The sequence below is a fragment of the Drosophila subpulchrella genome, chromosome X (assembly GCF_014743375.2).
Source record: "Drosophila subpulchrella strain 33 F10 #4 breed RU33 chromosome X, RU_Dsub_v1.1 Primary Assembly, whole genome shotgun sequence".
Taxonomy (NCBI): Eukaryota; Metazoa; Arthropoda; class Insecta; order Diptera; family Drosophilidae; genus Drosophila; species Drosophila subpulchrella.
Window position 1 is genome coordinate 18022155 of NC_050613.1, and position 25090 is coordinate 18047244.

The 25090-nt window shown below is 43.7% G+C and overlaps 3 protein-coding genes across 7 annotated transcripts; 1 reads left to right on the plus strand and 2 right to left on the minus strand.

The window, feature by feature from the left end:
• Positions 1–8: 8 nt before the first annotated feature.
• On the plus strand, positions 9–1749 carry LOC119558283 (plasminogen receptor (KT)). The gene is made up of 3 exons (XM_037871658.1): positions 9–177; positions 240–480; positions 1015–1749. Exons 1-3 carry the CDS (start codon positions 91–93, stop codon positions 1146–1148), a joined length of 462 nt encoding a protein of 153 aa, XP_037727586.1. The 5' UTR covers positions 9–90; the 3' UTR covers positions 1149–1749.
• Positions 1750–1883: 134 nt separating this feature from the next.
• On the minus strand, positions 1884–6346 carry LOC119558282 (tyrosine aminotransferase). Its single transcript, XM_037871657.1, has 4 exons — positions 5679–6346; positions 3603–4117; positions 2776–3069; positions 1884–2348 (listed from the first exon to the last, which is right to left on the minus strand). The coding sequence occupies exons 1-4, from the start codon at positions 6013–6015 to the stop codon at positions 2004–2006; spliced, it is 1491 nt and encodes a 496-aa protein (XP_037727585.1). The 5' UTR covers positions 6016–6346; the 3' UTR covers positions 1884–2003.
• Positions 6347–9470: 3124 nt separating this feature from the next.
• On the minus strand, positions 9471–23669 carry LOC119558313 (trichohyalin). 5 transcript variants are annotated; one of them, XM_037871718.1, is made up of 11 exons: positions 23300–23669; positions 23055–23226; positions 21356–21940; positions 21169–21275; positions 20987–21094; positions 14974–20646; positions 13499–13594; positions 13102–13427; positions 12945–13044; positions 12269–12544; positions 9471–11128 (listed from the first exon to the last, which is right to left on the minus strand). In XM_037871718.1, exons 1-11 carry the CDS (start codon positions 23336–23338, stop codon positions 9872–9874), a joined length of 8739 nt encoding a protein of 2912 aa, XP_037727646.1. In that variant the 5' UTR covers positions 23339–23669; the 3' UTR covers positions 9471–9871. The 5 variants fall into 5 exon arrangements, with proteins under 5 accessions (XP_037727646.1, XP_037727648.1, XP_037727647.1 ...); XM_037871720.1 differs by having other exon boundaries at positions 9472–9761; positions 23300–23667; XM_037871721.1 differs by lacking the exon at positions 9471–11128 and having other exon boundaries at positions 12404–12544; positions 12738–13044; positions 23300–23666.
• Positions 23670–25090: the final 1421 nt, after the last annotated feature.

The window sequence follows — 25090 nt, forward strand, 5'->3', positions numbered from 1 at the left end:
CCTTTCGCCGGGGTGGCAACTTCGCAACTCCGGAGTGGCCGACCAGTGGACCAGGAGATTCCAACAATTCCGAGCAGCAATCGCATCGAAATGGGTGCCACGGCCTCGTGCAAGACCTCCGGTAGTGGCTATCCGGAGCACGATGATCCCAGCTACCGCAAGTGCCAGGAGCTCAAGGTGAGTCCTTCGCCCAGTGCTTTATATAATCCCCCCTTGGAATCTGAACCGACCACTCGCAGATGGAGCGCTGGATCCAGATGCACTATCAGATCAAGCAGCGGGAACAGGCCCTGGCCATTGCCCAGCACCGGGAGCTCTTCTACTGGCTGAGTGGTTTCTACGTGAGTGCCCTGTACGGCTGCGCCAGCTACTACCAGCGGGTCAAGCGGGTGTCCGCGCTGGCTCCTCTCCTGCCGCTCACCTTCGTGATGGGATACTATACGGACTGGGCCTACGGCAGCAAGCTGCACCGCATCCAAGGTGGGTCTAAATCAAATCTGCAGAAATCAATCCACCACCGAAATCTATAGGGTTTTTAAATCACTTAAAAAGAAATATTCCCTTTATCATTGGAACAGAATCTGTTAATAGGATTTATCATATATTTTAAAATAAAATCACTTTATAACACACATAAGGTATTACTAGGTGATTCCTAGGTAATTAACAAGAAATCGCAACAGAAACCAATAGGATTTTGAAATCACTACAGTTAACAATAGAGGGCTTAAATCACTTATAACATATTTAAATTTGTTTAACATCCAAACAGTATACTTTAATGGGTAACATTATATTAATCTGTAAATCAGTTTTACATAGAAGAGCACCCCTATATGATTAACAATCAATAAGTGGAAATTGAAAAGATTATAGTTAATACGATATTCCTCATCTATATACAATCAGTTTAAAATGAGTTCTATCTGTTATAAATATTTTAACCCATTTGGTTTTCGAACTATATAAAATCAACTTCCCCAACTATATTTTATCAATTCTATTCCATTACAGCGGAGGCCAACATGATCATGGAGCACGAGCAGGAGCTGCTCCACTGGCCAGGCGGCCTGCCCACAGTCGCGGGAATCGATGAGGCCCGCGTGGAGACCGAAATGGATAGGAAAATGCATCCTCACCACATGTAGAGGCAAAAGGCTGCCCCTCTCCCCGTTAGTCTGTAGGCGGGATTGGGTTCTAGTGCTCAGGTCCCCATAAAAAACACCCATCACAATCAATAGGATTCAGTCAAAAAATCAGAAACAAAATTAGCAAATCACATTCACACACAGTTTCAGGAGTTTGAAGAGCCCTTAGCTAGGATTGAATATTTTTAAGCATCAACATTGCAGAATGCTGAACTGTAGGGACCATTAAATAACACTTAACAGCACTTGTTTGAACCTAAAACTACGTTTACCAACACTTTTTCATATTAAAACGACTCAAAAGCAAGATGAACAACCTAGGACAGCACAAATCAGTTATCGAATTATAAAAGATCTGCCACCCATAACTTTAGCATTTCACATCGTATTTTTTAGTTTACAGCGATTTATAAGTTAAATTATTTAATAACAATCAATGCCCTTAATTCGAAAACACCATATCATAAAGCTCCTAAGGAGCGGTATTTTTTCCAAATTTAACACCCTGCACAGAACCCCAGCCAGCCTACAGCGCCAGATAGCTCAAATATAGGCCCATATATATTTATATTATATATATTTATATTCAGACCTCCTCGATAACGACCATTTACTTAACCGCAGTTAACTTGCCCTCTCTCTTTCTGTCTATCTGTGTGTGTACTCACTCGCTCGCTCTGGAAGGCGGGACGCGCTTCACTTTTCCAGCAATTTTTTGAGACAATACTCCTTATATTGGATAGTTAATGATTGATATATATATATTATATACATACATGCATGCATATATGCATACTTATGTACACTTGATAAAAATTGTAGTCTAGAATGTCTAATAAATGTTTTGCTCCCAGCTCAAAAGGCGAGATCCTCGTCCAGCAGTCGGTGCTCGATAAAGGCGCGCGAGTCCTTCTTGAAGTGGCGTTCACAGAACTCGGCAATCCTGGAGCAGGCCTCCTCGATCATCGCCCCGGGCACCGTGAGCACGATCCTCACGTATCCCGGGTACTCGAAGCAGCTGCCCGGCAGACAGAAGACGCTCTGCTCGTTGACCAGCTCCTGGACAAAGTGGGTGTCGTCCTTGAAGGCCGGGAAGCGCTCGATGCTCACGCCGATCATCATGTACATGGCCCCATTGGGCATCACGGGGTTAAGGCCGCGCACCTGCTTCAGCATCTTGTAGGCCAGTGTGGCATTCGACTGTGGGATAGAAAAGTGGGGATGTTTAGGTTAATAGAGCTAAAGAATAAAAAATGTTCGAAGTATCTATCGAAATCATATTTTACACACCAAGAATCATTAAAGAAAATGATTATTCTTAAAAAAAATTATTTTAAATTGCTTTAGTGAATAAAACATAAAAAAAATTATGAAAAGGAGTTTAAAAAACGGCTTGAACTTCTACTAAAATTTTGTTATTTTAAAAATAACATTTTTGGCTGTATTGTAGGTACATTGTTGAAAGGATTTCCTTTAAATAATTATTTAAATAAAGTTACTTTTGATTTACAAAAACTGTTTGTTTTTATACCATCATTTTAGCAACATTGTTATACAAATTTTAAAAATTAATCTACAAAAATGTCTAGAAAATGCAAGATTTTATGAATAATTTAAATCGCCTTACGTGAAGCACATCAATTACGCCGTCAAAATAAGACTGTGGTGTTTTGGTCAGGATTTCAGGCAATGCACCCTGGATAATGGTGTTTGAACCCAGGATGCGACCACACATGTTCTTCAGACCTCTGACGGCATCGCCCAGACGCTGCTTCCGGTCGTGCACGATGATCCAACCCATTCGCCATCCGGGAACTAGGAAGCGCTTGGTCAATCCGCCGCAGGAAAAAACTGGAACCTCGGTAGTCAGGCTGCTCACAGCCAAGTGTTTGGAGCCAGGGAACACAAAGTGCTCGTAGATCTGCGGAAGAATCAGTACTTTATTAACTACGAAACAGTAATATCGAATACAAATATCTTTATAAAATGTTTAATATAATGTAAGCTTTGGATATTTCTTGATAGAACTTCAAATACTTAATAAAAATATAATATTTTAATAAAACCCCATTATTGATATTTCTTGATTGGATTGCATAATTTTTTGGATTTAAGGATTTGACCTATTTTTTATATAGTATTTTTAATGAATCTATTTTTGATACTTCTTATAAAGATTTGAAAATATATTTTTAAAATGTAGTATTTAAAAAGAACTACTGTTCAATGTGCTCCATTATTATGATTGTTCTTGTTAGGATTTGAAACTTCTTTAGATGTAGTATTTAAATTAATATAATGATATTGTTGATATTTCTTGTTGGGACTTAAAAATATTTTAAAAAAATATAGTATTTAAATTAAAAACCCATTAAGTTATCCCAAACTTAAGGCCAACAACCTGTGGCTAGATAGTGCCTGGCCATTTTTATGGGTTCCCCTTCGGTCACTCACCTCATCGGCGATGATGGGCAGATAGTGGCGTTCGCAGATGGCGATCAGCTGGCGCAGGTGGCTCTCATCGAAGACACTGCCGCAGGGATTGCTCGGATTGTTGACCAACAGGGCGGCGGTGTTCTCGTCGATCAGGCTCTCCAGCTGGACGAGATCGGCGCGCCACTGCTGATCGGGCAACAGGTCGTAGTAGCGCACCTCGATGTCCAGACCCTCGGCCAGGGTGTGGTACAGACAGAAGCCGGGTCGCGGCACCAGGATGTTCTGGCCGCGATCGGCCAGCGCCAGGATGCAGTACTCCAGGGCCGAGGAGCAGCCGCTGCAGAGCAATATGTCGTTGGGATCGATCTCCTCTTCGGGGCGCTGGTGGGCACTGTACTTGGCCACCGCCTTGCGTGCGACCTCGTGACCCTGGGTGTGGGCATATCCATTGTACTTGCCGCTCTCCAGCGAATGCAACACCGCCTTCATTGTCTCATCGGCGGCCTTCAGGTTGCCAAAGGTTGTGGGATCACCTGGGATGGGAAGGGATAGAGGATTATAAACATTTTAATACAATTTAAAAATACTAAACAATATATTATTAAGAAATTTTGACTAATATCTCATGATAATCCCTAAGGTTAGGATATTTTTTGATTTGTTATCTCATCTTATGGGTCAGTCAGTGGTGTTAAAAGTAAAAATCATGTGACTTCGCACTCGATTCACAGATTGCATTGGGTCAATGGCTAACTCGTTCGTTTCCGCCTAGTTTCGATTCCCGATTCCGATGGATAAACAAGCGGCAGAATTTTCTGGCGCGGATCCCGAGTTCTATTCTCGACTCCGCCAAACAGGTGGAACTACATTTTATGCAAATATCCCTCAACACACAAATACAGTGCGCGTGCCTGGCTACAAAAATAATATGATATTACTAAAAAAAACAACAAATATAAATAAAAACAAGAACAACAATCGAAACAACAACAGCTTTACAGACTTTATATATCTGGTATTTGGCATATTTTAGCAAGAATTTAGAAACTCTCGCCGGTCGACGAAATGCATAATATATTTCTGTAAATTTCCTAAGACCGAAAACCCGAATTCCTCTGAGGAATACGAGGATATTTCGCGCTAAATGCACCGATCTCTGATTGGCTCGATTTTGTGGGTGTGTACAACATATGCATCACTTTTTTTCACAATGGCACCGCATTCATTTCGGCGTTCATTTTTGTGCAAAACTAGTTTATAAGTTTCTGCCGAGTCAGCTGCCAAAAATGAAAAATAAAAATTCGGCAAAAGCAAACGAGATCACACATCCAAAATATTCAAATGAGTCCGACAACTTGTAGCCCAAACGTCAGAGATGTTATGGGGATATGGTAAAATGAGGAGCAGGTTCCCCACGAAACTGGATAGTTCGCACTAACTACTGAAATATAATTCCATTAGTTCAGGTATAATTTACCTATAGCATCGAAAAGATAGTTTTTCTGAGAATTTTAGATATAATTTATAGTCATTGAATTCGTTGCACCTCAATATTAGCTTTTCTCAGAATTCGATGCATAATGCAGAATGTGTAAATTAGTGATAGTTGATGTGGTTCGATCTATAGAAAATTCTAAGAAAATATATGTAGTACAGCATATATTAGCCGAAATACTTAAAAAGTTTTGGGATGATTAGACAAAATTAGTTTTGGTTTACCTGAACTAGGAAGTCTCCAAAAAGTTATGTTTTTATGCAATCATAGTAAAAATTCTGAGATACACCTATTTTTAGGCGATAAAGCAACCTATCCTTAATAACTAACAATATTTAAAGATTTTTTAAGGCAACCTAGTCTAATCTTGATGAAATAATATATAAATATAGCAAAATACGAAAAAAAGCCAATCAAAATAGGGCTTCTTAAGAAGAAATTATAGTAATTTAATATATCATATAATATGATATGGTTTCATCAACACAAATTCCAACCGTCTTGGTTGTTATTCAACGTTTGTAAATATGCTTAACTTAATAATGGCAAAGATGGCTTCTTTAAAAATAGGGATCTCAAGGGAAGATCATTTTACTCACCAATGGACAGCGGTATCATGGGCTTCTCCGGATTCGGCTTGATCTTCAGCGACTCGACAATGTTCCGGATGCGATTGTGCGTGTTTAGGGACAACTTGGAGCCCTTGATCTTCCATCCGGAGCGTCCACTGCTGCTGCTGCTACTGGTGGACGCCTTTAGGTCCTGCGACTGCAGCTGGAGCTCGGCCAGCGCCTGGTCCACCACATCGCAGTTGGGAGTAACCGCGACCGACTGCGGGGTGTCCGGGGAGTCACTGGGACTCCGGCTCGGACAGCTGGCCCGACTGCGACTGCTCTGGAATCGGAACTGACTCTCGTTGGCAACACTGCTGGGCATTATCACCGGCCCTTACAAAAAAAAACGAATACCAAAAAACCCAAAAAAAAATCAAACAAAAATTCCAAATTCAACGGTGTCTCCGGTCCGACTCCTGGCAATTGGAGCACTCTGCTCAAATGAATGTAAAGTTGGTATCCTGTTTATCGTTCCAGACGAGCATTAGGATCTCTGTCGTGGCTAGAGGTTCTTCGATGGAGGTTCTGCGATTAAGGGTCTTCGATGGGGGTCTTCAAAGTCGAACCGTTTGAATGTCTGGCTTGGGACTATTGCGAATTCTGAACTAAACTGATCTACTTCGGAGATATCTTGGGGCTTTTATCGCCTCTGGCGGGCCCCGCTTAGCCGCTGTCATATAGGCTCTCTATATATATATATCTGGGTCTGGGTCTGGGTCTGGCTATGGGTATAGGTATAGGTATATAGCCCACACACTCACATCGGCCGGATAGCACGCGCCTGACTTTGGCTTCGGATCGAGCCGAGAGGGCCGATCGAAAGAAAAGAAATAACAACAACTATGGGGCGCCGGACTGATTTGAATACCCGCCGCCTCGAAATCATATTCATATAATGCCTGGCCCGACTCGGAACCAGATTTTAGTTCGATTCGATTTGATTTGATATAAACAACAACAGCCGCATCGCATCGAATCATTTAAATGCGCCAAAGTTGTCTATAACGTCTTGGGCCAAATCCAAGCACCAGCCAACCAAAACCATTAATGCATATCGGGGGGTCGAGGGCTGATGGATAGATTTCGCCCCCGCCCATTGAAAACAGCAAACCCATCAACCCACTAACCAACCACCCATCCAATATCCAAGGCATATAGTTCCCGGTTCTGCGATCTTAGCGGTCATCGATCCGAACCATCTGGCTAGACACTATTTCAATCGGAAAAATGCTGTTTTCAATTTATCAAATATTTTAGGAACTTTCATAAATGTCCTGTGAGATTAAATCAAACTTGAGCTTTGGTTTAATTCGATCAATATGATTATTTATAATTCTAAGAGAGATGATGATAAAGATTTAAATTCAAGTAGAACAAGTACATAAATACATATATCCTGATTCTGTTATAAAACTGATAGGATCAAATACTTACATAACATTTAAAGGTATTTTATAAGCAAATTTAAATGAGTTCTCTACCTTAGCATATTACTTTTCCCTTTTTTATTTAAACCTTAAATAGAGATTAATATGGCATTTTCACATAGGGCACACTTCTTTATTTGCAGATCATAAATAAGGATCATCTTTGTTAAATATATGATTATTCTTTAGAAATAACAAAAAATCTCTTAAGTCTGGTTGATAGCGACAAGTTATTTACCCAAAAGATAATGGCTGCTTTCATTCACAAATTTACGCGTAAATAATATATTAATGTGAGTTTCTTTGAACTCTTTACTTGTAACATCCACCAGTGTTATAAACATCCGTGTTTAAATTGGCAAACACGGGTTAATGCAAAAATAATAAAATGAGGAAAGGGGTACTTTTTGATTTGGAGGATTATAAATATCTTGTTATGACACATTATATAATATATATATTTTAATATAAAGAATATAAAAATTATATAATCATAACTTTAAAATAAAGAACCAAACCAAACATCTAAATTCTAATTCTTTATTAAAAACTTATAATAATAATGATTCATATTAAAATGTGACAGATACCTGAAAAATACTTTTACCAGATGCACATCTGGACAAACGTGGAATTCACTGAGCTATTCAAGTCCATTGATGTAATCGCACCGATTTGCATAATCGAATATGCATAAGAGTATATAGCTATATCTATATCTGAACCCGATCAACTAGATCAGCTAGATTAACTGGCACCTGTTGACGATGACAACGCATTTTTAGGGATTTGCGAAGCGGGGATCCCGGTAATTTTGGATCTGACGCCCGGACAGGAATCCGTTGCAGTTCCAAACTGCGTCGCAAAAAATCAGAAACAAGAGTTAAAGCCACAAAAATGGACATTCACAAAAGAAGAAATTTAGAAACGAATGAGAATACAACTTGATAAATAGAACTGATCAATATTGAGCCGTATATTACGATTTATTTTGACTTAGTCTCACGAATGTGGTTATTTAAATCAAAAAGTGGGGGAATGACAAAGTTATTTTTATATTTTAAACTTTTATTTTGTTCTTTAAATCAAAAATAGAAAATTAACGATACTATGCGAGTATACATTTAGTTTTAATCAGATAATTTATTTTAGGGACTATGAGTCAGCCTTGAGTCATTTTATTTTAATCTGATTATGGATAATGCAGTGAATTTTATTAAAACCTTATAAACCTGTTAAAACCTATAAAACTGTTATAAAATCTAAAGAAAAAATGGTATATATATAAATATATATATATAAAAGGATATCCTATTGTTCATATTTTCTTCTTTTTTAGTATCTGATTCTTACCTATTTTTCCATTGACTAAACTTATCCTAACTCCCTGACCAAACTTATCAGCATACCTTACAAGACCCCCAACAAACCATTGCTAAACGTCTTTGTGTTTTTGTTTTCAACCATGCTTACAGTGGCAAATATTGTTTGTTATTGGGTATCCCTGACTATTATGTAAATATTCTTTTTATTTACAATGTTCTAAATATTTGTTTTGCCTTTAACTGTGATTAGTCAAAGCTGTTGTTGTTGTGCCCGGCACTTAATTGGCCTTTTATATCGCGATAAACAAAAATATGTTTTTCGCGCAAGCCTTGCCATTGCATCATAACAGTCCCCGATTTATCAGAGTCAGGTTAGTCAGTGGGTAAGTCAGTCGATCGGGCCTCTCAACAGATCGGTGGAGCGAGCCTCCTGCTCACCTTGGCCGGAGCAGGTTTTCTCGAACTTCTTTCTTCGGACCGTTTTCACGGCCCCCAACTTAAAAACAATCTCTTAAGCGTTATAGTACCGGCCTCCCTCTGATTAAGACCCATCATTACGAAATATCCTACTTATCTGACCTATATAAAGGCATTTATAGTTGTAGTCAGGTTTTTGTGAGCCAGAACTTCCCTAGAAAACACCCTATACATTTTTTTTACAAGTACATGTAATATAGATCAGGTATTTAAATATCTTTAAAAACATTCTTAGCCTTTTTTAATATTTAACTTTTTTTTTAATAATGGATTATTTCTCTTTATATTTTTTAATTATTATTTTCTTTTAAAAATGAATTCCCGAATAACATGTAAATATAATGCTTTAAAATTGGTTAAACAGATTTTTCTAACTGGATGGCGCCAGTCGTTCCACTAGCTGATCTAGAAATTAGTCAAATTACAATCCCACCCCCGAATAAATGATCATTTCCAAGATAACTACCAATAAAGCCAGATTTCTTTCGCTCAATGAGCAGAACACATTTTTCCGCATTGAAAACTGCACAATCTTTGAATATGTACATAAAATTTTATTTTTCATCTGATGTTCTTCTTGATATGGTACCATTTAAACATATAATAAACATAGATTTTTATATCCAGAAAGGGTTTAACTGAGGCAGAAAAAAAAAGCTTAATTCCAATAATAAATGAAGATTTCCCAATTGAATCCGAAAAGTATTTGTGATAATCAGGTGGACGCAGCGGAGACTGGATCTGGATGTGGATCTGGATCGGAAAATGAGTAGATAATACTGCGACGGCAGCTACTTGCGCTTGAACATGTTGCTGAGACGGCGCTTGGGCGGCGAGTTCTGTAAATGGACAAGAGATGAGTACACACATAACGATGGGCATTACACATGGCTAAGCGAAATCTGTGCGATTTCCATTGCTTTGGTTTCTGGTTTTTATTGTGGCGTTTCTAATGGCGACCGGCAAACGAAACGGTGAGGAGAAGCAGGCCCATGGCGGCCAGCACGGCGGTGAGGACCAGCACCGTCCTGTTCTCCAGCTGCAGGCAGCACAGCCCCACGATGGCCAGCAGGATCAAGCCCACGATCACCCGCTCGCCGAAGCTAAGGCGGCACAGGATTCGCCTGCACTGAGCCGGCAGCGAGCGGTTGTGCATGGACCTGGCCAGCTGGGAGCCCGTGGGCTGGACATAGGTGATATTGATCTGCGGCATCGGCTGCATGTGCACGCTGCCCATCGAGTAGACGGTGCAGGTGGATCGCCGGGATGAGGTGCTGGTCATGTTGGTGGTGCAACTGGCATCGGTGATGTTGCTGCACGAGCTGACCAATTGCGGTAGCTTCAGTTCCGCCGGCGCTGGTTCAACGGCTGGCTCATAGTTAAGCGGCTGCAGTTGGAAGGGAGCCGTGGACTCCGTCTCCTGGCACAGCTGCTCGAAATGCCAGACCTCCTGGGTCTCGTCCAAGGCACTCTGGTCATTCTCCATGGCCCAGGTGGCCAGGTTCTCGGACTCGAACTGCTGCTGCAGCTGCCAGGTCTCGCTGTGCTGCTCCACGTTGAAAGTGGTGGACACGACAGGACTCCTTGGCCTCTTGCCACCCAGCACCACCGTCCGGCCCATCAGGAGCTGCTGCTGCTGCTGCTCCTCATTGCGATTGTGCAGACTGTAGTTGTTATTGTCGGCGGAATCGGGCGACTTGGCGAAGGAGACCTGGTCCAGGTGGCGGGCCTGATCGAAGCGGCCCAACCGCTCCTGGCGCAACTTTCGACGCAGCAGAACCCGCTTTCCGGACACCACCTGATGGGACACCTTCAACGCCGCCGCGGTACGGCTCTTGGCGAAAATGTTGCCGTGTATGCAGAGGGAAACGCGGCCCTTCCGTTGCTTCATTTGGCCAGTCAGGCGGCGGGTGTTGCCCTTGGTCAGGGCCAACAGCGCTGCAGTGGACAAGTGCGGAGTGCCCTGCTGCTCAGCCTGATCCTCTGGGCGCTCCTCCTCTGCCTCCATTACCATCTCCTCCTCTTCCTCCTCCTCTACTTCGACTTGCGCCTCCGATGTGTCCGCATCGCTGGCGCGGATCAGACGCTGCTGATCGTAGTAGGAGCGGCTCTTGCGGGGCGTTGATGTACAAAACAAACCCACCGCCTGGCGCAGCCTACGGCGCTGTATTCCGGTCAGAAGATTCGGCCGCTTGCGACGCGGCAGCTGTGGGAGAGGCCAGGTCAGTTGCCGGCTGCAGTGGAGCCACACAAAGGACGAGGACGACAACAACACGCGCACGAAGACGACACATGGACAAAGCACTAGGGCACTCAAAATGCCCTATGGCACTAAACTAAGGATTTGGACTATCCAAGCTACAGCTCAAGTATAAGACAATTTTCGATGACACTGAACACTCTCTATTTAAAAAACAAGTTTCCAAACCGTTTACGACTTTTTTAGAGAAAGGAGTATGAGAGTTTCCCCTATTCTTTTTAACAGTTCCTAAACATTTTCCTAAAAATATTCCTACATTTTTATACTTTTAAAGATTTTTTAAGGGAAGGAGTAGGTAAGTTTACCCATAAAGTCAATTACAAGTAGATTTCAAAAAAAATATTTTGTATACCTTTACGACTTGTTTAAAGAAAAAATGGGGGGAGTTTCCCTAAAAAGTGAACTGAATATTCTTTTCCAATGATTAGAAACATTATTCCCAAATATATTCCCACTTTTTTGTATACCTTTTACAAATTTTTTAAAGAGAGAAGTAGGGAAGCATCTTTAGGAATATTTTTTCTGATGTTCATGTTCCTTAAAACATTCCTACTTCCTTTTATGCCAGATAACATAGACACTTTATCATAACTAGATGTGCGATTTTATGTGAATTCGATTTCTTAAATATTTTCAGTCGAATTACTAATTTTTTATACAAAACCAAAATTAGATTGGGATTATATTTTATGATTTATGACTTTATGAAATCATTTTTTAATCAATCGAATGTCTGAAAATTTCATTTTAAGAAAACGATTTTACATAAAATGCAACGTCTAGTTATAATAAAATCCAAATGTTCGTTTGCTAAGTAAACGTAATACAAAATGTAAATTACAACAAACATTTTCCCATCAGTTTTTGCCTTGACATTCCTACAATATTTCCAATTAAGATATAACTATTGTTTTTTCGACCATATATCATTACAAATATTCCAATTATTTTAAAAACCAATCAGAGAGCCTAAATGAGTCCCCTTAAGTTCAGTGTCACACAAGCACTACATCCACAAAACAACCAAAACATTGAAAAGCACAAATCTACTGCACACTAGCCATGGACTCCATGGTCCGCACTCACCTCATCCCGGGGCAAACCGCTGCTGCCCACGCTGAAGCGCTGCGTGAGGAACTTAAAGCGCGCCGGCGTCTTGGAGGTGTTGTTGTGGTGGTCGCCGAACTCCCGCAGGATCTCGCGCGGCGGCTCCGAACTGCCAAAGGACAACCTGCCACCGTTCTTGCTCGGCGTGGGCGGTCCCGGCCGCTTGTAATGGGTGCCCATGGACTTCTTGCGCGTCCCAGTGCTCGAGGAGCTCAGCAGGGCACTCATGCTGTCATCCAGACTGTGTGGTCCGTCCTGCAAAAGGTGATAAAACAAATAACCCTTAAGATTGATATATAAGACATACGGGGCCTTGGACAGCAACTGTGTTAGCTTGACACTCATATATATTAAACAGGACATGTAGTAAGGACAAGACAAGAACGTAAACAACCACAGCAATTTCAAGACAGAACGGCACGGACACTTTACTGGGACAAAAGCTCACTCGGTGTCTTGGTAGGGGATGGGTTAAATGGTTCTACTGCCGGCGCATCATGCGGGCAAACTTTGCTTTCATGGCTGCGTGCTGGGCCCGCAAGGGTGTGCCGCTCGAGCCGTGTCTGGTCCTGCTGCTACTGCTGCTGCTGCTGTTGCTGCTGCTACTATTGCCGGTGACTCTGCCGCCGGAGGTCGGGCTACTGCTAACGCTTACTTTAAGATCTTCGTCCTGGCTGCCCAGATCATACTGGGCGGCATAAGTGCTCTTCAGGTGTGGCGGCTGCAGCGAGTTCCTATAGATCAGCTCCTCAGCCCTGCACAAACGATAAATATATTAATTTCGGGGTAACAGATCAAAGACCATCGCTTACGTCATGTCCGCGGGCACACGTCCCAGTTTGAGGTCCGTCAGGTAGGTGTTGTTGAACACCTCGCCCTCCTCATCCTCCATGGCCAGGTTGGAGGACGGGGCACTGGGCCGCTTGAAGGGCTGCCAATCCTCGGTGGCCGCCGTCGATGAGCTGGAGGAAACGGTTATCGTGGCAGTGGTGGGCCTCGCCTCGCACACTGGCTGCATCTGCAGATGGCGCAACTTGGTGCTGATGATGGCATGCTGCTTCTGTTGCTCCAGGATTTTCTCGTTCAGCCGGACAATCTGGTTGGACAGCTTGCGCGTGTGCTCTTCGTACTTGGCGTTCTACACAAAAGAGATGCAAGAATTAGTATCACAACTCCAATGGATTGAAGACTAGAAGAGCGCATATTTACCTGGGCTGTGAGGGCCTCCATCTCGGACGCACTCTTGGCCGCATCCCGTTCCTGCTTCTCCTTCATGCGGGTCACCTCCGCCGTGTACAAGGAGCGCTGCGGATGGTGTGTCAAATGTCCGGGTGCGTGTGGCGTGTGGGTGAACGTGGACAAGTTAGGGCAGTGTATATTTTGGGTTCGGGTTTCGGGGGGCGAGCAAGTGAGACAGCAGTGAGTACAGCGAGGATAACAAATAAACAATAAACAACAAACAAAACAAACAAAAAACATTTTGGGCAATGCCGAGGCATTGTGGAAATTTATCAGATATATATATTCAAAGTAGGTACATAAGTATATAACAACATGTAAATAGCTAATAACAAAATCTACATTTGTCAGTCTAGAACTCCGTTGGGCTATGAAAAACGATATCGATCTCTGTGTCGTTCATATGCAGAGTCAAGAGAAGTCCAGCTAAAAATAAGGCGTTCAGGCCGACCAGGAATAACAGGGATCGGGTGCATTGGTATACGTAACGGCGCGGGATCTCATTGTTTCGGACCTCTGCCGGTTCGTTGTCAGGGTTCGCGACCTCTACCGGTTCGTTGTAAACGTTCCCGACCTCTACCGGCTCGTCGCCAATGCGCCTGACCAATATTTGTCCTGCCATTGGTACCGCTTGTTCTTCAGCTGCCACTTCTGCCCCACGTCTCGCATCTGTGCCTCTTGAGACCCTCGTAAGGCGGCCAACAGTCCTCGGGTCGACCGACAGATATGTCTGGGTCTTTTGGTTGGCATGGGGGTTTATGGGATATTTTTGGGGTTCCGGGATTGGGATTGGAAATGGAGGATGTTTGATTGGTGTTTTTTTTTTTTTTGAAGGAGTGAATGGAGAGAGGAAGGAAAGATATATGCTTTTTAATTCCATGGTGTGACAGTTCGGTTAAATAAAGCTACAACTCTGCAATTGTGGATATGCCTTCTATTATGATTTCAAATTTTAATACGAGAATCGAATAAATATCCTGACCTAAGCTCTTTAAATTTATTATATTCTTTGACAAATATGAGAGTTCCCCAAGTTCTCTAAGCTCTATAGCTGCTATAGGATATTCCTTATGTTCCGTCTATAGTCAAAGAAGCCCTAGCTTTTTATAAATTTGTTTAAAGATGAAGAAAGGACATGACTAGATCGATGTATATAAGTATACCTTATAGCTAAGCATCCATCTCTCGATCAATTTTAACCGAAACTCCGGTGAATTTAGAGGACCTGTAAGAGCACATACACAAGGAAACCACCACCACCCCCTAATTCTGGACAAGTTAGTACAGCAAAACAACAAACAACGTAAAAAACATGCACAGGCAAAAAAAAAAATCCAACGGCAGGTCTAAAATGGCATGGTTTCTGGGATGTAATCACTTTTTATTGGATAAGGATATGTCCATGCCACCAACCGAATTCGGTTTTAGGACTAAAAACGACTTACCATCTTGGTCTTCATCTTGTCCAACTTGCCCTCCATCTCGAGACGCTGGTCCTTGATCTTCTGCTCGCAGCGCTGGATCTCATCCTTGGCGTCGCGATACTTGGCCTGCAGGATCTGGCAGTCCAGCGCAAGCTTGCTGTTTCGCACCGCCTCCTGGTGCAGCTGGCCGAGATTGGAGTCCGCTTCCGGGGCATCCGCCTTGCTGTAGGTGGCACCAAGATCTTTTGGACTCTGCGATCGGCTCTCGTTGGCCGATCTCAGCTCGGCCAGGTCTTCCTTGCATTGGGCCAGCTGCTGTGATAGGGCGTCCAGGCGCTCCTTATAGGAACGGATGCGCTCCGTCGACTCGGCACGAATGGTTTCAACCTCGCGCGTCTTCTCCTCCAGCTCGAATTGACAGGCATCGTGGACGAGTCGTGTGCCGTCCAATTCCTGGACAAGATCGGTTAGTCGTCCGCTGGCTGCGGCCAACTGTTCCTCGGCCTTTTGGCGTTTGACCATCTCGCTATCCAAACGTTGCTGCAACTCTACCATATCCTGCTGCCCCTGCTTCTGGTTACGCTCAGCGCAATTGCGCAATTCAGCCATCTCTTCATCTTTCTTTGCCAGCTGTCGGTTTCGTTCTTGCACCTCCCCATCTTGGCAGCTATTCGCTAGCTCCAGGCGATCGTACATGAGCTCGGCCTGCAAGAGCTGATCCCTCAAATCGTCGATATATTCCTCCTTGGCTTTGCAACTTGAATCCAGCTCTTTGATCCGGTCGTTGGCAGCGGCACACTCTGGTCCCGCCTGTTTCTGGCGCTCCTCCAACGTTTCAATTTGGTCCTCCAGGGTGGCCAGACTGACCTGGTACTCGCGCTCGGCCTTCACCATTCGCTGCTTAACCACTTGGATCTCACACAGTATGGAATCCCTTTCTAGTTTCAAACCATCCACTTCCTTCTGGTGAGCATCGGCCTGAGCCTTCAGCTCTGCTCTGAGCTGCTTCGAAAGCTGTTGCTCCGTTTGAATCATATTCCAAAGCCTTACCAACTCATCCTTGGAGACGTCGTACAACGCTTGCAGATCTGCGTAGCTTTTGAGTTGGGCATTGGCTGTGCTGAGCAGCTCCTGCTGCTTGGCCAGCTCGGCATTGAGCTGATGACTTAGATTCTCCTGGCCCTGGAGCTTATTACGCAAGCTGAGCATCTCCTCCTTGGAGCGATTTGCATTGCTTTCAAGTTGCGACTTGGTCGCTTTTAGCTCTTCCTCTTTCTCGACCAGCTTCTTCTTGATCAGATTCCTGATCTTCTCTTCGTTCTGGAGCTGAGTTTGTAAACTGAGCAGATCCTCCTTGGAGCTGCCACACAATTTATCCAGTTCGTCTTTAAGCTGATCCCTTAGATGATCCGTAAGTTTCTGTTCGTCGTGAAGTTTGGTTTGTAGACTGAGCAGTTCCTGCTTGGAGCTCTGATACAATTTATTAAGTTCCGTCGTTCTATTTGCATTGCTTGCGAGTTCGGCCTTGGCCTTGCTCAGCTCCTCCTTAAGCTGATCCGTAAGTTTCTGTTCATGCTGAAGTTTGCTTTGGAGAGCCAGCAGTTCCTCCTTGGAGCTCTCGGCGCTCTTGAGCTGCTCCTTGGCCTTGGCCAGATCTTTGTGTTGCTTGTCTAGCAACATTTTCATCTGATCCATAAGCTTCGCTTCGTTCTCGAGCTTGTTACGCAAACTGATCAGCTCCTCCTTGGAGTTGTCGTACAGTTTTCTTAGTTCAGTCGTACTGCTTGCATCGCCTCCGAGTTGGACCTTAGCTGAGCTCAACTCCTCCTTAAGATGATGAGTAAGCTTCTCTTCGTCCTTAAGTTTGGTTTGTAGACTGTGTAAATCCTTCTCGGCGCTTTTCAAGTCTTCCAGGTCCGCCTTGGCCTTACTCAACTCTTTACGTTGCTTCTCTAGCTTCACCCTGAGCTGCTTAGTAACCTTCTCTTCCTCTTGGAGCTTATTACGCAAACTAACAAGCTCCTTACTGGATTCTCTCTTCTCTAGCATTGTCCTGAGCTGCTTAGTAAGCTTTTCTTCGTCCTGAAGCTTATTACGCAAGCTGACAAGCTCCTTGTTAGATCCTCGCTTCTCTAGCTGCGCCTTGAGCTGATTTGTAAGTTTCTCTTCCTCCTGGAGCTTATTACGCAAACTGAGAAGCTCCTCGCTGGATCCTCGCTGTTCCAGTTCTGCTCTCAGTTGGTTCGTAAGCTTCTCTTCCTCCTGGAGCTTATTGCGCAAGCTGAGCAGCTCCTCGCTGGATTCTCTATTCTCCAGCTGTGCCCTGAGCTCATTCGTAAGTTTCTCTTCTTCCTTCAGCTTATTACGCAAACTGAGAAGCTCCTCGCTGGGTCGTTGCTCCTGCAGCTCTGCTCTTAGTTGGTTGGTAAGCTTCTCTTCCGCCTGAAGCTTATTGCGCAAGCTGAGCAGCTCCTCGCTAGATTCTCGATTCTCCAGCTGTGTCCTGAGCTCACTCGTAAGCATCTCTTCCGCCTGGAGCTTATTGCGCAAGCTGAGCAGCTCCTCGCTGGATTCTCGGTTCTCCAGCTGTGCCCTGAGCTCATTCGTAAGCTTCTCTTCCGCCTGGACCTTATTGCGCAAGCTGAGAAGTTCTTCGCTGGATTCTCGGTTCTCTACCTTTGCCCTGAGCTCATTCGTAAGCTTCTCCTCTTCCTGGAGCTTATTACGCAAACTGACAAGCTCCTCGCTGGATTCCAGCTTCTCTACCTTTACCCTGAGCTCATTCCTAAGCTTCTCCTCCTCCTGGAGCTTATTGCGCAAGCTGAGAAGCTCCTCGCTGCCTCCTTGCTTCTCCAGCTTTGCTTTGAGCTCTTTCGTAAGCTTCTCTTCCTCCTGCAGCTTGTTACGCAAAATGAGGACCTCCTCGCTGGGACCCGATTCCATCATTAGTTGCTTGTGGGTCTCCATAGTTTGGCGCATGCTCTGCTCCTGAAGGCGAGAATCCTGTAAATCGGAAGTAGCTTCTCTTAAGAGTTGCTTGTGGGTCTCTATGGTCTCGCGCAGCTCTTTGTCCTTTAGGCGCATCTCCTTCTCCTGGTAGCGAGCCTCCTCCAGCTCCGCTTTGATTGTCTTAACTTCTTCTTCGTGCTCTTTGACCAACTCCGAGGACTGGGACTCCTTCTCGGACAGCTGCTTCTCGATGTCTTGGCAGCGCTTTTGACATTCTGCTTCCAAAGCCTTCAACTTTGACTGCTCTTCATCCTTTTCGGCCAACTGCTTCTCGAGCTCTTTGCAACGCTTTTCGTGCTCATCTTTCGTGCTCTTCAACAGTTGCTTGTGCTCTTCCACTAGTTTTGATACCTTGTCCTCACTTTCCTTTAGGTTTACCTGCAAGTCGTGACTTCCATCCACCTCTTTCTCAACGTCCTTGGACCGCTGTTCACAGTTAGCTTTCAGTTCTTCAATCTGTTTCTCATACGTTTCCTTTAACGCGGCCATTTTTTCCTGCATGGACTTCAGTTCCGCTCTCTGTTCATCTTGCTTCTTTCGGCAATCTTGCAGATCGCTGGCCTTCCGCCTATCCGCAGCCTCCAGCTGGACGTATTTGGTTGCGCGACGTTCCACCTCCTTGTGGGACTTCATTAGACTCTCACCCAACTCCAGATTCATGTCATGAAGCTTAATGTTGTCCTTGGTCAGCTTGTCGTTCACCAGCTCCAGGTTGTTGATGGTTTCGTTGAGTTGCTTTAGCATAGGGATCTGATCGTTGGTCGACTTATTCTGCAGTTGCTGCACCTGCTCCTCCAGTCGCTTCTTGGCCTTGCTAAGCGTATCCATTTTCCTCGAGGCCTCACCGCAGCGGTCCTCCAGAGTCTGGCGACTGGCATCCATTTGGTCATAGATGTCTACAAACTGGGTCATCCAAGATTGGAATTGCGCGGGGTCTTTTGAATCAGTGCATCCCGCATAAGTGGAGATTGAACCCAATTTCAAAAGACGAGGCTCAATGGCGGCAATAGAATTGATGGCTGCCGTACTTAAGCTTTGTGACATCACAAGAGCCTTCGCCAACTTGTCCTGAGTTTTTTTCAGAGCCTTTTCTAACAGGCCAACCTTTTTGGCGAGAGGGGCGATCTCGTCATTCTGTTTTTTAATCAAGTCATTCCGTTTTTCAATTTCTTCACCCAGTTGGTCCACTTCTTGGACCTTCTGGGCAACCAGTGTCTCGTTCTCATTGGTAAGCTCTGCAATGCGTCGCTGAAGATCTGCCAACTCATCATTCAAACTATTCACCCTCGCCTCAGACTCATCAAACGATTTCATGTGCTGCTCGACCAACGATTCAATTTCACGGAATCGCTTGCCAATTTCGTCCGTTGTCGAGTCGATGGAGGATGTCAGAGAGGTCACAGAGTTTTCGGCCCTTAAGAGGCTAGAGATGCGGCCCAGAAAATAGTCTGAATCCTCCTTTAACTTGCCGTACTGCTGGTTCAGAAAATCGTTTTGGATATTAAGCTCATCCCGTTGGCTGGTGAGACGCTGCACCTCATCCGCCCTTGTCTTTATGTTCGTATTTAGCGATTCCATTGTCATCATGAGAGATTCGCATTCAGACTGCAACTGGAGCACGCGTTGACACGCGCTCTCCCAGTCAGACGCATCCAGTTGGTGGGTCAACTTATCCATGTCCTCGATCCTATCCTTAAGCTGGCTTCGACAATGGTTATACTTGTCACGCAAGTACGTATGACAGCGCAGCTCCTTCTCCGAACGGCTTGCCTCGCTGCTTCGCTCCTCATCGATCAGGGTGATCCTATTTCCGAGCGACTCGTTCCGCTCGTGCAGATCCAAGATTTGAGCACCCAAATCGTCTATCTGACGCTCTTTCTCGCCCAGCTGCTCCTTGATCTCGGCCAGATGTGCGTCTCCCTTGGCCACCATCTCATTGAGCTTATCGTTGAGTTTAATTATCTTCTTGTTCTCCAAGCGGTACACGTTAATGTCGTGATCGTGATCCTCCTGCATTTGACGAATCTTTCTGGCATGACTCCGACTTGCTTCTCCAAGTTCCTCCTCAAGCTCATCAATCCTGGCCCTGGCCTCGTCCAACTGTTCTCTCTGTTTCTCCAGAGATTCGACTGACCACTGGAACCTCGAGTGAAGATCGTCGAAATCCTTGGTCTGACTGTCGCACTGCTTCTGTAGTCGGGCGTTCTTGGCCACCTCCGCCGCAAATGTCAACTCGATCATATAAATGCTGGACAACACTAATGGGGACTTCTCGTCTGCCAGCGGGTCAGGCTCGATGCTGTGCTTCTCGACGAAGCAAGCCACACTCTCGCTTAACTCCAGCAAGATTGCGTTCTGCTTCTGCAGCTCTTCCCTCAGCTCGGCGTTTTCGTGCTCCTTCTCGCGCAGCTGCTTGTCGACCACAGAGCTGCCCAGATTCTCGGGCGTGGTGTTCGCGGACAGGGAACAGTTGAGCAAGTCCGAGGACGCATTTAGAACCTCACGTCGGTTGTGTAACTCCTCGCGCGCTTCCTGTAGACAACGATCCAGCTCCTGCTTGTCGCGCTCCAAGCAGATGATTGTATCTTCTCTGGAAGATACAATCAGGATGGATTCCTCCAGGCGCTGTTCCAGCTCCCGGATTCTGTCCACGCACGCGAGAAGTTTGTCCCCGGACGCTTTAAGCTATTCAAGAAGAAAAACAAATTATATGAGTATCAATATAAATATATATTTAGGGAATTTTAGGTAGATATTAGGTACTTTGAATTTAAAACAGCTCCCTTTCTCGCCAATATTAATTTTAGAATTATATACCTACTAGCTTTAATTTGTTAAAATTAAATACAAAAATAATCATATGAATATTCATTAAATGTGAGTTCAAAAATATTAATTTAACAAATACCAAACGTGTGTACAGTTCCAACCCTAAGGTTACTAGTTTTTCGCCGATATTCACACAAAATTCGGCGGATTTAGTTCTTTTGTGTAATGCCCCCATAAAATCAGACAGGTAGCTTACCTCCTCGACCAGCTCGGATTTTTCGGCGCGCAAATCCTGTAGCTTATCGTTGGTCTCGGCGATAATGGCCTCCTTTTGGCTGATTTCCTTCATCAGGCTCCGCTTCAGCTGAAATAAGGTAAAGTTTTATTATTGGTTTATGGCACCTGCTACCTGTGACCATCTGGTGGTCTACTACCTACATGATCGAACTCATTTGGCACGTTGTCCGTCACGGAATCGTCGGCATTCTCACCATTCTGGACGGCGTTCTTGAGCTTGGCCAGTTGACTCTTGGCCATTATGTTTTCTGAAATGGGAAAAATTAATAATATATAATATTTAATTATCAAAGGGCTGCAAGCCACAAGATCTATGAGGCATTCCTACCTTTGCTTAGCGATTTAATCAGGTCCTCCTTCTCCGCTTGCTGCTCCTCGAGCACGGTCTTCTCGTAGGACAACACCTCCAGCTGGGCCCGAACACCGCGCAGCTCCCGGGTACGCTGCTCCAGCAGCTCGCTCCTGGGTGTGGGCGGAGCTGGCATCTCGTTGGCGGACATCTGGAGGCGCTTGCGATCGCGATGACGGATCTGTGGCGTGCTGCTCGGCGGCCGAGGCGATGCGGATGTGGACGAGGCTGTGCCCGGTGTGGTGTCAATGGCCTGTTCGGGACTCATGGGGCCGCAGCTCGGACGATTGGGGCTGATCTCGACGCCCTGGCGGAAAGTCACAGCCACATTGCTCATAGACTGGCGGAGAAATTGGCGCGTCAACTGCTGCTCCAACGTCTGGCCGAAGAAGTTGGCGATGCAGGTCTGCACTAGCTCCGGCAGCTTCTTGCAGATGCTGTGGATGAACACGCTGGGCTGCTTCACGCAGGAGTAATGCAGGAGCAGCGTGTAGACGTACAAGTAGTCCGCGGTCACGAGTTGTCCACGGCCATCTATATGGGCACTGAACTCTGGATAATGATCTGCGTTTGAATAAAAATGTGTATCATTAGTTGGCTAGTTTTAATCATAAAATGGGTTAGGGAAGGAAAATCCTTGGAAAATCCCAAAACATTTTCAAGGTGCCAAAGGAACTGGGTTAAAAGGGGACTTGAGAAGGGTTCACACCCTTGCAGTTCTTATAATAATCTAAGATATCACTAAAATTGTGTGAAATGGCCATTAATTCTGAATAATCCTGCTATTTCAACTAGTTTATTGACAATGAATTGAAATAAAGTAAAATGCAAGAGAGAAAATCCTTTGAAAACCCCAAAACCTTAAGAAAATAACCAAATTAAAAAGGGGATTTGATATGTGTACGTATCTAAATGGTATTAATAATCACAATACAAGATTTGGCTAAAATGGCATAAAATAAAGATATGCCCTTGAATAATATAATATAATATATAATATTTCAACTAGTTTTATTGAAAATAAAAAAATACTCATTTAATCAGTTCTATAACTTAAACAACAATGTCCTGCCTTTTCCCCATGAATGTTCCTATATCCAAAACCTTTTTATCTGATCTAGATATGAGTTTATATACCCTGGCATTACTGAAATAATATACAATGACCATTAGTCCTTGAATACTAATATTTCAACTAGTTCTGTTGACAACAAAGTGAAATTCTCATATAATCAGTTCTATAACATAAATATCAACTCGGATAGTGTCTATACAAGGTTCCTATGTATACCCAAAACCTTTTCAAGGCACAAAAGAAATTTCTTTAAAAAGGGAAACTCTAGATATGAGTCTACATATATAACCTGGAAGTACTGAAATGGTATAAAATAACCATTAGTCCTTGAATACCACAATTTCCACTAGTTCTGTTGACAATTAAGTGAAATTCTCATATAATCAGGTCTATAACCATCGACTCTGGTAGGTGCCTATTTTATTTTCTTTATAAAAGTTCCTATATCAAAGGTGTCTTGGAATGCAGACTCATGACATTTGGACAACAATGACTTTGAAAAAATAGAATCCCCTATGATGAAGGATGACAACCCTGTTTTTTCAGGAGGCATGACATGCCAAACTATTTCGGGCTGGAAATGCAAAATACCAGAGGACTCACCTCTCAGGAAGTTCTGCAGGGGGGAGCGGTGCTCCTCGGGCTGGGCCGGCAGCGCGTCCTCCTCCTCCACCGGCGCCACCTGGGCCTTTTGCACGTAGATCGAGAAGAAGGCATCGATGTCCGACTGCTCCAGTGTGATAAAGTTGTGTTCGATGAAGCGACACTCTATCACCTGCGTGGGGGAATCGCGTTAGAGGATGGTATCGGGTTAGAACCCGGAGGATCTCGGCATCGCCACTACTTACCCACTGGATGAGGACCTTACGCCAGCTGCGCAGGTCCATGGTGCGGGTCGCGCAAGGTCACCAGACCCCCGACGAACAACGAAAACCGAGCCGAATTACAATACCGGTCGGCACAACGTGACTTTATCAAATTAAAAAAGAAAACACAACCGAAAAAAAAAGTGTAGAAAATATTCACTAAATTTTTGTGTTTGCCGGGCAGAGAGCAGCAAACGGGTCTGTCCTGTGTGGAAATGTGGAATCCTATGCTCCTACTGACTACACAACTGGGGCGACTGGCACTGGTGGGTTTGACACTTCCGTTCGACGGGCACAAGGACTACTAGATGCGAAAAAAAAAACACGGGGCACGGGGAACAAATAACAATTACTTTCGGCGCGTCGTTTGTTTTATATTCAAAAGCCGACGCTAGGGATGGGAGAAATGTAACCAAATCGATACTTTTCGTATATAAATAAATATTTATATCGAGATATTTTTTCACCTGACTTATCGCTGTTATCGCTATTAGCTACGTAAGTGTCGGAAACGTAAGTGCGTAATTAAAAATAAATATTTATTATTTCACTGCTATCGCTATCGCCATCAATAAACGTAAGTGCCAGAAAACGTAAGAAAATACGGCTATCGACAAGCATAACAGAAATGTTAGGATACGGTGATTTTCTAACAAAATTATGTCCTGGAATTCTATCGATATAAGTATCAGGACTTTTGTTGGTCACGTTGGGGGCATTCCACTGCAGTAAATTAAAGTAACGTGAATGCAATCGATTTTAAATGTAGGGCGCAAAACTAGAATCAAATGTTTCAAGTCTAATATTTTGTAAAACTGTAAGTACTTAAATAAATTAGGTATTTTTTTTATCATGGATGAATTTGAATTAGTACATTTATGGGTAAAATCATTACAACTAATAACAGTCTCATAAGGCCACAAAATATACATTTTATATCTGTAAAGAAAATGGACGTATTATAAAAAATAAAAAATAATGCTTTTTAAATACTTAATGTATTTATGTTAATGTTTTTATTATAATTGTAAAAAAGAATAAATTTAACCAAGTCCTTTACCAACTAATTGCCTTTCACTCTATACCATCATGGAAACTATAGACACATGTTTGAAAAATTTAAAAATCTTAACATATCCCTTACAGATGGCTTTTATAAAAAGTAACCTTAAAATTTTAAGTTAAAATTAGAAAAGGTTGTTAGAAAATGTTTTATTAACTTAGCTACTTTTATGTTATTTTCAGTTCAAACATAGTCGGCGGCACCGAAAGGCACGCCGTGTAAACAAGCGAGTGCTTCTGGTTCTGGGGGAATTCCTAAATTCGGGGCCCCCAGCGGCAGAGTGTGGTCCACCACATGTAAGCTATTAAACTGTAATAACAATCCGATGACCGAAAACAATGTGCCCGGAATTAGCGCCCACTCCGTGTCTGGAAGCACGCACACGAACGTCTAGGGATAGTGCTGATCATTAAATATAACGCCACCATTAATTCCCTCAAACAATGGAAACCCACTATGTGTATTCCTTTGAAGGTGATTTAAACATTTGTAATATTTTCCATTGAGGAAGCAGGAAAATTTCGTGGTAAATAAAATATGCAATAAAATGATTGCCCCTGAAATCATAAAAGGGAAGAAAGATGGGGCGAAACCGACCTTTGTTTTGAAAATGCTCTGAGTGGGACAGGAAAAATGCTTGACCTTACAGAATAATAATGTGGTAATTTAAATATACAGCAATACTATTGCCCTAGAAACATTATAAGGAA